Genomic DNA, 13,155 nt, shown 5'->3' on the forward strand with positions numbered 1-13,155 from the left:
ATTGTTCAGTAAATGTTTTGTGATATTTGTCTAATGAAAGCCAAGGCTTTGTGACTTTTTATTTTTTATTTATTTATTTTTTCGGAGACAGAGTCTCACTCTGTTGCCCGGGCTGGAGTGCAGTGGCGTGAGCATAGTTCACCGCAACCTCAAACCCCTGGGCTCAAGCGCTCCTCCTGCATCAGCTTCGCGAGTAGCTGGGACTACAGACGTGCACCACCACGCACGGCGAAAGCTAAAGCTTTGTGTGTGTGTGTGTGTGTGTGTGTGTGTGTGTGTGTGTGTGTGTGTTTTAAGTATTGCTGTGCAGTGGTATGAGGCAGCCCTGTGAAATCGTAGCCTTCAGCTGCACAGGCTGGAGAAATAGGCGTCCCCGTGGAGCACAGTCCTGGGTGAGCTCAGGCTTGACGCCGTTGACTCCTGCTGTGTTGCTTTATCCGTTGTCTCTTTCTCTAGGCGGCTAACATGCCTGATTCAGAGCTGTTCGAGCTGATCTCTGAGAACCGTTCCATGTCTCGGAAGCTGGAAGATTATGGGGAGCAGAAGTCTACGTCCATCAGCACGGCGAAGCGCCTGGCTGAGTTCCTGGGAGACCAGATGGTCAAGGACGCGGGGCTGAGCTGCCGCTACATCATCTCCCGCAAGCCCGAGGGCTCTCCTGTCACCGAGAGGCAAGGCCTTCCTTAAAGATCTGAGTTGTGCTTAATACCAGATGTGGGCAGAGCATAAGTGTCCATCATCCAGAAAGGCATGAATGTGTTTTTTAGGCAATGAAACATCATACAGGAGTTCAGAGGATTGAGTTGTAGCTGCAGGTTACAGCACTGACAGAGCTTGAAACGATGTTGGAATAAAAAGCAAAAACAAGTTGCAAGATAACACATGTAGCTCCACCTGTGTAAAACTTGAAAACATTGCTCTTCCTTTTATGGTTACACAGAACAGCAGTGGTGTAAGCGCCTGGGTGGATCGACAAGTGCCAGGATAGGGGTGTGCTTACCTCCTTGTGAGGAGGGGACAGGCTAGGGACCACACAGGCCTCACCCAGCAGCAGGGTGTTGACGCTTGATGGAGCTGGGCAGGTGCACAGGGTGTATGTCCTCCTTATGTGCCTTGATGTTTATGATGTTTCACAACAGGTGTTTCCTCCAGCGAAGGAAAGAGCCAGTTGCTTTGCTTGTGACATGAGAATGGGCTGGTCCTTTCTAAAAAATAGCCCAACTTTTCTCTGTTTACCCAATGACTAACATTTTAGAAATGTTTACTTCCATGTGTGCGCATGGACGTGTGACTTGCTGTGAGGTTGTGTGTGAACTCTGTTAGCAGTGGGTAAATGCTTGGACGAAGGGCCAGCAGCAGGGGTGGCACATGGAACCACAGTCTTCTAATGAGATGGAGTAGTATGTAGTTACCGAATATTACAAACATCATATATGAGGTACAGTCTGCACCAAATAACAACATTAAATAAAATGTAGGCTATAAATCCTCATTTCCATGTGCATTTGGTGAGAATTATAATTGAATTTAAGGTGATCTTCACTGTTGATGAGTTTTGTATCTTTTTCCCTTGCCCAGGGCTATCCCACTTGCCATCTTCCAGGCAGAGCCCACAGTGAGGAAGCACTTTCTCCGGAAATGGCTTAAGAGCTCTTCCCTTCAAGACTTTGATATTCGGACAGTGAGTGCCTGATTTTTTTCCTACTCTCAAAGTTCAGGAGGAAAGCCAGACGTGGCAGAGTACTCCTGCTCTGGCGTGTGATGAGTTGGGTCGTTCTGTTGTCGGGAGTCTTCTCTCTTCCTCCTTTCTGATATGTATGTCATAAGGCAAAACTGAGAAACGTCACTGCCGGGAGGTGGTGTTCCCTTGGATGGACTAAGGCCCAGGTTCTCAGTCAGCCACCCACCAGCTCCACAGTCTGCTCCCTGCTTCGGTGTCCTCTGTGAAATGGGCACCTTTTCTCACAGCCTTTCTGAGAGGATTGAATAAGATGGCATTTCGCTCAGTGCTCGGTGTGGAGTAAGCTTCCCAAATAGTTCCTGTTCATCGTAGACTCTCTGAGAGGGTTAAATAAGACACAGCATCAGCTCAGTGCTTGGCGTGGAGTAAGCGTCACAGTTGCTGCTGTTGCTGTTTCTTGTTGCCACTCAGATCCTGGATTGGGACTACTACATCGAGAGGCTGGGAAGCGCCATCCAGAAGATCATCACAATCCCCGCAGCTTTGCAGCAGGTGAGCGGGAGCCGGTGACAGGTGGCTGGAAACCAGCGTAGTCAGACAAGGGTCCTTCCCTGATCCGTGTGGTCCTCGTGCAGGTGAAGAACCCAGTGCCACGCGTCAAACACCCTGACTGGCTGCACAGAAAACTGCTGGAGAAGAATGACATCTACAAGCAGAAGAAGATCAGTGAGCTCTTCGTCCTGGAGGGCAGGAGACAGGTAACGGGGTCAAAAAAAAAAAGAATGCAGAAGATAATGACCATATATATATAGATAGATAGATAATAGATAGATACATATATATATCTATATATATATCAAAGTAAGCTGTAAGAGATTCTATATAATTTAAATAGAGACCATGTTTAGAAATTTTTTTTTTTTTTTGAGACAGAGTCTCACTCTGTTGCCCGGGCTAGAGGGCAATGGTGTCATCATAGCTCACAGCAACCTCAAACTCCTGGGCTCAAGCGATCCTCCTGCCTCAGCCTCCCGAGTAGCTGGGACTACAGGCATGCGCCACCATGCCTGGCTAATTTTTTCTATATATTTTTAGTTGTCCAGCTAATTTCTTTCTATTTTTTAGGAGACACGGGGTTTCGAACTCCTGAGCTCAAACAATCGGCCTGCCTTGGCCTCCCAGAGTGCTAGGATTACAGGCGTGAGCCACCACGCCTGGCCCTATTTGGAAATTTTTTAAAAATCACATTTATAAATAACTGAAGGATCAAAGAAGTTGTGATGGAAATTAGACAAAAACAAATAGAAAATAAGTTTTGAACTGAAGAAGTTAAAGAACAAGGTTAAACAGAGGAAGTAGAAAGAAGTTATACAGGTGTGGTGCCTGGGCATGGTGGTGCCTGGGCATGTGCCTGTGGTCCCAGCTACTGGGGAGGATCCCTGAGCCTGGGTGTTCAAGACCAGCCTGGGCAACATAGTGAGACCTCTTCTCAAAAATAAAGAAAGAAGTTACAGATAGGTGGTTATTGCTTACAAAAAAAAAAAAAAGTTACAAAGGCAAGACCACGAATGAATGAAACAATAAAACCAAAAGGATTTATGAAACAGATCTTTTTCAAGATGGATTTTTTTGGTTTTTATTTTAATAAAAACAGGCATAATTACGGATATAAAAAAGCCTAACAAAATGAAAAAATTGCCATTCTCTGCTGAACAATTGGAAAACTTAGATGCAATGGATGGTTCTAGAAGAATTAGGAAAACTAACCTAAGAAGGAATAGAAAACCCATTAGTACTTTAACCATCAAAGAAATTGAATTCATGGCTTAAAAAGAAACACGCTAAACCCAAACTTTTCATATAATAAAAAAAAAAGGAAAAAGCTCCTTAGATCATTTGGTAACCTTGAAAATAAACTTTGGTGAGAAAACTGATGACAGGATAAGAAAGTTATAAGCCATTTTTGGTTACGAACAATAGCTGCAAAAATGTTAACAAACTAAGTTACATAGTGTATCGTAACAGTAATGTTATGACCAACTAGGATTTATGCCAGGAATTCTAGAAATCTAATTCAGTTAATCTTGGGAGAAACTGTTAACCCATCATTAAAGGATGAGACTCATAAGATCGTATCAAATAGATGCACAGTGAACATTTGATAAACTTTAATATCTGTTCATAGTGAAACTTTGAGCAATCAAAATCAAAATAGATGGGTTGTTTGTGAGCCTGATAAATGTATTACACTTCTCAAAACCCACAGCAAACATCACACTTTGTGGCAAAACACTGGAAGCATTCAAGTAAGGAACAAGAAATGGAGGCTATTACTGTTGTTCCAGATTGTTTGGAAGTCCTCACAGCATAATTAAACAAGAAAAAGAATTAAATTTTAAGGGTTGGAAGGGAGGCATAGAACTCATTATTTGCAAATGTAAGATTTTTATGGAAAAAATTGTACAACTTCACTGAACATACAAAAATTTACCCAAAGTAGAAAGAGGTACCTACCATCTTCATGGATGAAAGGACTCAGTATGAGAATGTGGCAGTTTGCCCCAAATTAGTCTAGAATTCAAAGTAATTCCAGTGAAAACATCTGCAGAAGTGTTTTGGCTAGAATGTGACAAACCGTAAAATTCACATGAAGAGGGAAATAAAAGTCATTGGAAATCAAGAAGGGCGAGGGGGAGGAGGGGAGGTGCAGAAACCTACCTAACAGGTGCAACAACACTGCTCGGGTGGTGGACACACTAATAGCCCTAAAAGCCATCCATGTAACAAAAATATTTATACACCCTTAATGTTTCGAAATTTTTTTAAAAAGTTCACACGAAGAATAAGGGTAATAACAACCGAGCAATTTTGACAGGAAAGGAGGGGGATATTCATCCTACTGTGTGACAGGACTCACTGTGCGCACGAGAGCAGTAGAACTAACTGGGAACCTGGGCACAGGCCCAGGTGTGAGTGGGGACAGGGGTGCGTCTCAGCCCTGTCACCCATCAGGGAGGACACCGGTTGCCGCTGCACTGGGCGAGGCCGGGAAAGTGGGTGTTCGTGTTTCAAGTGAACTGCTAGCTCACGCTGAGTGTAAGAACCTCAAATAGAGTAAAGTGAAAAAAAAACTAACATCTTTAGAAGAAAACACCAGAGACTATCCATGATACTGGGGTGGGAAGGGCTTCCTAAGGCACACGTGAAAAACAGATTGTAAAGGTAAAGTCAGTTAACGAAGATTTAAATCTTCTGTAGTCTGCAACAAGAATGGCAGAATGTTGGTAATTGTTGAAGCTGGTAATACAGACATGGGAGCTCATTACTGTGCTTTTGTATGTTTGGAAATTTGCGTAATAGTAAGTCAACAAGTAAATGCAAACCTTTTTATAGCACAGAAGTCACCATAAAATGAAGAGACAAGTCACAATTTAAAGAAGATATTTGGAATGTACAAAAATTAGAAATGGTCCATAAACATGTATATTAGCTATAATATACTGCATCACCAATGGCCCTAAAACTTAGCGACTTAGTTCCTGTGTATTACCTCACACAGCGGGGCTCAGGGTGACGCACAGGCTGCAATTAAGGAATCAGCTGGGACTGTGGTCTCACCCAAAGACTCTGCCGTGGTGGTGACAGGACGTGGTTCCTTCCTGGCCATGGTCTGGAGGTCGTCCTCGGTTCCCTGTTCTGTGGGGCTCTTCACAGGACAGCCTGTGGCTTCTTCAGAGAGGGTGTTGTATAGCTGACCTCAGAAGTGACATCCTGTTGCTTTTGTTATATTCTGTTCATGGAGGCACATCACTAGTCCCGCCGACACTTGGGGAGGGAGTCACCCAGGGAGTGAACGCCAGGAGGCAGGGGTCTCAGGGCTGTTTTGGAAGGCTGCCTGCACAGCTGCAGGATGTTCACCCTCACTGTGAATGAGGAAATGCCATGTGAAATATTTGATGGTGCGTCACACTGAAAACATGTAGGAGTGGTGACATCAGACATCAAAACATGGAGAAACAGGAACTCACCGGTGCCAGAGGAAAAGGTGATCATTCCCTGTGACCCAGGCAGCGCGAGCAAGGAGGGTCACTGAGTCACCCTTTGTAAGTTCGAAAACATAGGAACTAGTCACTCCTCATTTGGAAAGTAATGGATAGGTAAGCTGTAAGGTAAGGTAAGCTGATGTATTTGTACGATGGGATGTTCTAGAAGTTAACATGGAAGGACCATGTCCACATGTGTCCACAGGGGTCAGTCTCAAAAGTTTATGGGTGAATGAAAACATCAGTTGCGCAAGAGCGGGACCCCGTCTCTACTAAAAAATGGAAAGAAATGATCTGGACAACTAAAAATATATATATAGAAAAAATTAGCCGGGCATGGTGGCACATGCCTGTAGTCCCAGCTACTTGGGAGGCTGAGGCAGGAGGATCGCTTGAGCCCAGGAGTGTGAGGTTGCTGTGAGCTAGGATGATGCCACGGCACTCACTCTAGCCCGGGCAACAGAGTGAGACTCTGTCTCAAAAAAAAAAAAATCAGTTGCAGTAGGGTGTGTGCCATATGTCACCATTTAGATTAACTCAAAACTTAGAGCTGCGGCCTGTGTCTGTGGACACATAGGAAAAGCATAAAGATGTGTGTTTCTAGAAGTACGATTTATGGGGACGAGATCCAGAGTTTTGAGTCTCGCTGGGTCTTTCCAGGTCGTGATGGCCCAGGCCCCAGAGGGCAGTCCCAGGCCCAGCGTTGCTGACATGGAGGACTTCGGCCTCACACAGCTGCCCCACCCAGCAGTGCCCGTGGCTACGAAGAGGAAGCGAGTCCTTTGGGAGAGCCAAGAGGAATCTCAGGACCTCGCACTGACTGTGCCCTGGCAGGAGATCTTGGGGCAGCCACCAGCCCTGGGGACCACCCAGGTAAGAGGCAGGGCTGTAGCGCTCTCTGAGGGGTAGCATCCTGACTCCCCGGGAGAGTGGTTGTGAGAATGCCAACCTTGTGCAGAACTTAGAATGTGGGTTGTGGAGGAGGACCCTTCCTCACCACACACCCCCGGCTGTGTTTGCCGCCCGCCCCAGGCTGAGTGGCTGGTCTGGCTCGGGTTCCATAAGAAGAAGTGGCAGCTGCAGGCCCGGCAGCGCCTCGCCCGCAGGAAGAGGCAGCGTCTGGAGTCGGGGAGCATGCTGAGGCCTGGGGCCATCCGAGACGGGCCTGCCACAGGGCTGGGGAGCTTTTTGCGAAAAACTGCCCGCAGCGTTTTGGACCTTCCTTGGCAGATTGTGCAGGTGTGGCCCTCGATCCAAGGGAGGGGCCCTTCTGCAGTGGAGGATAAGGACAGGCCTGTGGCTTCCTGCCTTTCGCAGGGGTCCTGACCCCTGTGCTTGGGGCTTGGTGGAGGCTCCCTGGGAGGTGGCCCGGTCCGCAGGTTTCAGCCTGTCCTGTGACGTGCTGTGCATCTGCCTTTCTTTCAGATCAGCGAGACCAGCCAGGCTGGCCTCTTCCGGCTGTGGGCCGTCATTGGCAGTGACCTGCACTGCATCAAGCTGAGCATTCCTCGAGTGTTCTACGTGAACCAGCGGGTGGCCAAAGCAGAGGACGGGCCTTCGTATCGCAAGGTAGGAGGTGGCTGGTGCCGCTGGTCACTGCAGCCACCTGCGGGCAGTTTCCGAGGTGGTTTCCACAAAATGGGTCAGCCACAAAGATCTAGTAAGCTACGTGGTCTTGCACCTCCATCTTCTCAGCACCCTGTTGGGATGCTGTACAAATTCATCGAAACGATGTCTGATCACTGAGCACAGAACCTGGGGCAGAGCTGATGCCCCATCCTGACCTGTCTGGTGTCCGTGTCGCTGGGGTGGACTGGGCGGCATTTGTGCGAATGCTGTTTCCGTGGGGCATTTTTGTTGTTAATAGCTTTATTGGGATATAAATTCACACACCGTAAAACTCACCCATTTAATATACAGTTCAATGGCCTTTAGTGTGTTCCCAGAGTGGTACAACTATAGCCAGAGTTTTAAAATATTTTCATCACCCCAGAAAGAAACCCTATCTTAGCTGTTGCTGTCCTCCCCCTGCCCTGGGTAACCACTGATCCACTTTCTGCCTCTGGATTTGCCTGCTCTGGGCATTTCATATAAATGGGCCCACATGGTGGGTGGTTCTCTGTGCTGCACTTCTTCCACTTAGCAGAATGTGTCGAGGGTCATGATGCTGCAGCATGTCCCGTGGGCTCCCCAGTTAACACTTTGTCCATCTCAGTTGGGAAGTGAACTGTGGTTTCTTCTTACAAAGCAAGATGGGGCCTGGCACAGTGGCTCACGCCTATGGAATCATCACTTTGGGAGGCTAAGGTGGGAGGACCGTTTAAGGCCAGGAGTTCAAGACCAGCCTAGGCAATAGTGAGACACCATCTCTACAAAAAATTTAAAAATTAGCTGGGTGCTGTGGTATACATCTATAGTCCCAGCTACTTAGGAGGCTGAGGCAGGAGGATGGCTTGAGCCCACAGTTTGGAGGCTATTGTGAGCTGTGATTGTGCTGCACTCTAGCCTGGGCCAAGACTCTGTCTCAAAAAAAAAGGCAAGATGAATGCTTTTCCTTTTAAATTATTTTTCATTTTCAAGGCAGGGAGTGGCAAATTGTTTTTTTTCCTTTCACTTTTTTCTCTTTTTAAAATGATACTATGAGGGCCGCGCACGGTCGCTCACGCCTTTAATCCTAGCACTCTGGGAGGCCAAGGCGGGTAGATCATTTGAGCTCAGGAGTTCAAGACCAGCCTGAGCAAGAGTGAGACCCCGTCTCTACTAAAAATAGAAAGAAATTGGCTGGACAACTAAAAATATATAGAAGAAATCAGCCGGGCATGGTGGCGCATGCCTATAGTCCCAGCTACCCGGGAGGCTGAGGCAGAAGGATTGCTTGAGCCCAGGAGTTTGGAGGCTGCAGTGAGCTACAGTGATGCCACAGTACTCTAAGTAGGACAAAAGAGTAATACACCATCTCAAAAAAAAAAAAGACATTATTTGAATCATTTTACTTAAAGTTGCAATTTCTAAGAACCAATTGATGATGTTAAATGAGGACATGCTGTAATTTACACGTGGTTAAATGCAGATTTTAAATGTATGGTTCGATTGGTTTGATGTATGAGTATTCCCTGTGTCACCCAAACACAGCCAGAGGGCATTCTTGTCCCCTTCCTGTCCTTCAGTTGTGGAGCTCAGTTCTGTGTTCCTGTAACTTCAGGTGCATTTGATTTTCTAGAGCTTCACATTCATGGGACCAGTCAGTACACCCTGTGGACAGTCATTATTTTTCTGAGACTCAAATTACCCCACACCGGGCCACGGAGTCCCTTCAGGACAGCTCCTGAGTCCTTTCCAAAGTCCCTGTTAGTCTTGGAATACTTGGTTTTTGGCCACTGAGGTCCCAGGCTCACTGCATACTTCCCCAGGCGTGGACTTGGCCACTCCTCCAGGAGCCCAAGCCTTTTGTCGTGTTGAGAAACTGGGGGTAGAGGGGGCAGGTGTTATCTCTGGGTGTCATTTCATCTAGATCCTTCAGTGGACAGCCAAGAAATGCATATAAAATAATATACACTTAAACTAATCCTTCCAATTCAGATTTACCATGACTTAATTTTCTCTTAATTTCTTTGATTTTCATATCTGTGTCTCAATTTAGACTACTAAAAAATCTGAAAATCTTAATTGTTAATAACATTAAGACATTTACATGTCTGCCTTCTGCTACACTGTATATAAAATAGTTTGGAGTTATACCAATATTACTAAAAACAATAAAACTGCTAAGTTAAGATTTTTTTTGGTTGTTTTAGGCCTTCGAATACATATGTCTTTCAAAGAATATTTAATAAGAGTTTTCTTTCCCAGAAGTATTGTGGAATAATTATTTCCTCTGAATAGTTATGGTATCATATTAACAAACAGCTAGATTTATTTAGCTGTTTCTGTTTTTAATTTTAGGGAGAGTTTGATTTTTTTACATTTTGATTTAATTTTATGATTTTATTTATTTATTGAGACAGGGTCTTGCTCTGCTGCCCAGGCTGGAGTGCAGTGGCGCCATCACAGCTCACTGCAGCCTCGAACTCCTGGGCTCAGGCCATTCTCCCACCTCGCCCTCCTGGGTAGCCAGGACCCCCCGGCTTGACCCCCCAGTATGAGGGGTCTTGTCCCCATCTCAGAGGCCAAGGTTGCTTTTTAAAATCACGTCCAGAGCTTTTAGTTGTAATCATTGGGAGAGGTGGGCTGCGGTGGGTTTACCTGACCATTGTGGGCACTGGAAGTGCTGGGACTCTGAAGAGCGTACACGTGTGTGCGCATGTGCGCATAACAGACGTTACTGATTAAGCTGTGTGACGAGATCTTCGCCGCCTTGTCACCAGGTAAATCGAGTCCTTCCTCGCTCCAACGTGGTCTATAATCTCTACGAGTATTCAGTGCCGGAAGACATGTACCAGGAACACATCAACGAGATCAACACCGAGCTGTCGGCACCCGACATCGAGGGTGTATATGAGACTCAGGTAGCCGTGTCCCAGCCACACTTGGCTGAGCCGGGTGGGGATGCAGCGGGTGAGGTGGAGGAAAGACACCCACACAGAGTGTGGGCCAGGCGGCAGTGATGGTGGACCCTATCCCGTTGGGGAGGGGAGTCTGGGCAGTGGATCTGCTGAAGGTGGCCTGTGGGCAGTGGGCCCTGCGGCTGCTGAGGGGGCGGGTCCCGCGTGCAGCACTGGAGCCCTCGCCCACCACCCCCTTCCAGGTCCCATTGTTGTTCCGGGCCCTGGTGCAGCTGGGCTGTGTGTGTGTCGTCAATAAACAGCTGGTCAGACACCTTTCAGGCTGGGAAGCAGACACCTTTGCTCTCGGGCACCTGGAGATGCGTTCTCTGGCCCAGTTCAGCTACCTGGAACCAGGTATGGCCTATGCCGGCTGCCCCAACACACACCCTGCCTCCGCATATCCCAGGTGACAGCTCCTGTCCTTTGCAGGGAGCATCCGCCACATCTACCTGTATCACCACTCGCAGGGCCACAAAGCACTCTTTGGGCTCTTCATCCCCTCACAGCGCAGAGCATCCGTGTTTGTGTTGGACACCGTGAGTCCCTGGGCCCGCTGTGGAGCGCTGTTGGGGACAGGATCTAGGGAAGGAGGACGCTTTCTCCTGTCTTCCTCCTCAAGGGCCTCTGCTCAGAGTGCCTGTCACCACTGCAGTGGTCTGTAATGGCAGAGTGAGGTCCACCCCCAGGGGCCTCTGCTTGATCCCACGCAGCAGAGGGCTGATGCGGCCTTGTTTGCCTAGGTGCGCAGCAACCAGATGCCCAGCCTCAGCGCCCTGTACTCAGCAGAGCACAGCCTCCTGCTGGACAGGGTGGGCCCTGAGCTCCTGCCGCCTTCCAAGCACACGTTTGAAGTTCGGGCTGAAACTGACCTGAAGACCATCTGCAGAGCTATCCAGCGCTTCCTTCTTGCCTACAAGGTGCGGTGGTCTTGGTCCTGCGTGGGAGCCCCCATCTTCTCGAGGCTTAGGCCCACAAGGTCCTTTCTTCCCTCCTGCCCTGACCCAGGAGGAGCGCCGGGGGCCCACACTCATTGCTGTTCAGTCCAGCTGGGAGCTGAGGAGGCTGGCCAGTGAGGTCCCCATCTTGGAGGAATTCCCACTGGTGCCTATCCGCGTGGCTGACAAGATCAGCTATGGTGTCCTGGACTGGCAACGCCATGGCGCACGCCGCATGATCCGGCACTACCTCAACCTGGACACCTGCCTGTCACAGGCCTTCGAGATGAGCAGGTGGGCCACAGGGAGCGTCCTGGGTGTGCAGGGCCTGGGTGGTCTCCAGCGATGCTCCCTGGGGCTGACCTGTGCCCTGTGCAGGTACTTTCACATTCCCATTGGGAACCTGCCAGAGGACATCTCCACCTTTGGCTCCGACCTCTTCTTTGCCCGCCACCTCCAGCGCCACAACCACCTGCTATGGCTGTCCCCGACGGCCCGCCCTGACCTGGGTGGGAAGGAGGCCGACGATAACCGCCTGGTCATGGAGTTCGATGACCGAGCCAGCGTGGAGATCAACAGCTCAGGCTGTTACTCCACAGGTAAGTGGGCGGGAGGGCGAGCTCATGCGAGCTGGCGTGGTATGTCTGCCCTTATGACGTCCTGTCCAGGCACAAGTGCCCAGCAACGGGCCTGGGGCTTGACCACACAGGAGTGCGTCCTGGGGTCCAAGGGCCTGGCAGGCGCTCCGTGCCTCAGGGGCCCTCGGGAAGCCGAGTGGCCTGGTGGGTTTGGGGAACAGGTGCTGGCAGGTCCGATGCTGGTCAGAGGACACGTGCTGTGCCCTGACCCTGCCGGGCAGTGCCGTATCTCCTAGAGGTGGTACTGGCTGGGATTGGGCCCTGGGGGTGGCAGCGCCAGAGCTGGTGGGGCGCTTGCCCAGTCTGGCGTCTTCCTGTGCAGTATGCGTGGAGCTGGACCTTCAGAACCTGGCCGTCAACACCATCCTCCAGTCCCACCATGTCAACGACATGGAGGGTGCCGACAGCATGGGCATCAGCTTCGACGTGATCCAGCAGGCCTCCCTGGAGGACATGATCACAGGCGGTCAGGCTGCCAGCGCCCCAGCCAGCTATGACGAGACGGCCCTCTGCTCTAACACCTTCAGGTGCTGCCCTCTCCTGGGAGCATCAGGAGGAGTTTTATCCTCTGCCCTTAATTTGGAAAGCTAAGGTCTAAGACAGTGTCCCTCAGGCTTCCCTTAGCCAAGTCCACAGACCCAGAAACCACCAAGTGGCAAGGTTTCCCTGCAGTCCCCTGCCTTTACGGCCTGTGCGTGTGTCCTCTGGTCACCTGTGGCCACCCCAGGTGCTACCTCTTACCTCCCTGTGGCCGGAGCCATTTCACACAAAGGCTGTGTAAGCCAGGGCTGCTTTTCAAGGTGGGCAGAGGCACATCAGCAGGAATCCGTGGCTAGCTGGATGGAATGAGTTGCGAGTCATCGGCATTTGGGTGGCAGGAGAGGTTTGCTGCAGGGCCGATGGGCGGCTGCATGCAGCACTTGCTCACGGTGGTTCGTGCCAGGAAGTGGGCTGAGCACTCTCACCTGCCTCAGTCCCGCAGCAGCCCTGCTGGGTGGTGCGATTATCACCCATTTTACAAACGAGGACACTGAGGTCAGAGGGGCTGCCACTGTGGTCGTAGTTGTGCCACGATGGAGAGAAGGGTCGGCTCTCAGAAACAAGTCTGTGACCGCAGAACGCGTCCCTCAGCCGCTGCTCTGCCGCTGTCACACGAAAGGAGGACAGAATTGGTTGGAACTGGGGAGACCAGACGGGGAGGCGGTTGGGGGCCAGGACCAGGGTCTTGGCAGAAAAGTCGGCAATTCAGTTCTGACAGGTAGAGAAAGTGGGCTGCAGATGGCAGAAATTCTCACAAGTTATCCAGGGTGGCTT

At 49.6% G+C, this 13,155-nt stretch overlaps 1 protein-coding gene across 1 annotated transcript in view; it reads left to right on the plus strand.

Moving 5' to 3' along the window:
* POLE (polymerase (DNA directed), epsilon, catalytic subunit) overlaps nt 1–13,155 on the plus strand; it is a 54,074-nt gene that overhangs the window by 26,869 nt on the left and 14,050 nt on the right. Inside the window, exons 26-39 of the mRNA XM_012657269.1 lie at nt 457–671; nt 1,579–1,681; nt 2,153–2,233; nt 2,317–2,439; nt 6,385–6,597; nt 6,757–6,963; nt 7,150–7,293; nt 10,089–10,229; nt 10,469–10,622; nt 10,698–10,804; nt 11,009–11,185; nt 11,274–11,497; nt 11,582–11,802; nt 12,164–12,368. Coding sequence (XP_012512723.1) covers nt 457–671; nt 1,579–1,681; nt 2,153–2,233; nt 2,317–2,439; nt 6,385–6,597; nt 6,757–6,963; nt 7,150–7,293; nt 10,089–10,229; nt 10,469–10,622; nt 10,698–10,804; nt 11,009–11,185; nt 11,274–11,497; nt 11,582–11,802; nt 12,164–12,368 — 2,315 coding nt within the window. The remainder of the gene's footprint in view (nt 1–456; nt 672–1,578; nt 1,682–2,152; nt 2,234–2,316; nt 2,440–6,384; nt 6,598–6,756; nt 6,964–7,149; nt 7,294–10,088; nt 10,230–10,468; nt 10,623–10,697; nt 10,805–11,008; nt 11,186–11,273; nt 11,498–11,581; nt 11,803–12,163; nt 12,369–13,155) is intronic.

This window comes from Propithecus coquereli, unplaced genomic scaffold, assembly GCF_000956105.1.
Source record: "Propithecus coquereli isolate 6110/MARCELLA unplaced genomic scaffold, Pcoq_1.0 Scaffold535, whole genome shotgun sequence".
NCBI classification, from domain to species: domain Eukaryota; kingdom Metazoa; phylum Chordata; class Mammalia; order Primates; family Indriidae; genus Propithecus; species Propithecus coquereli.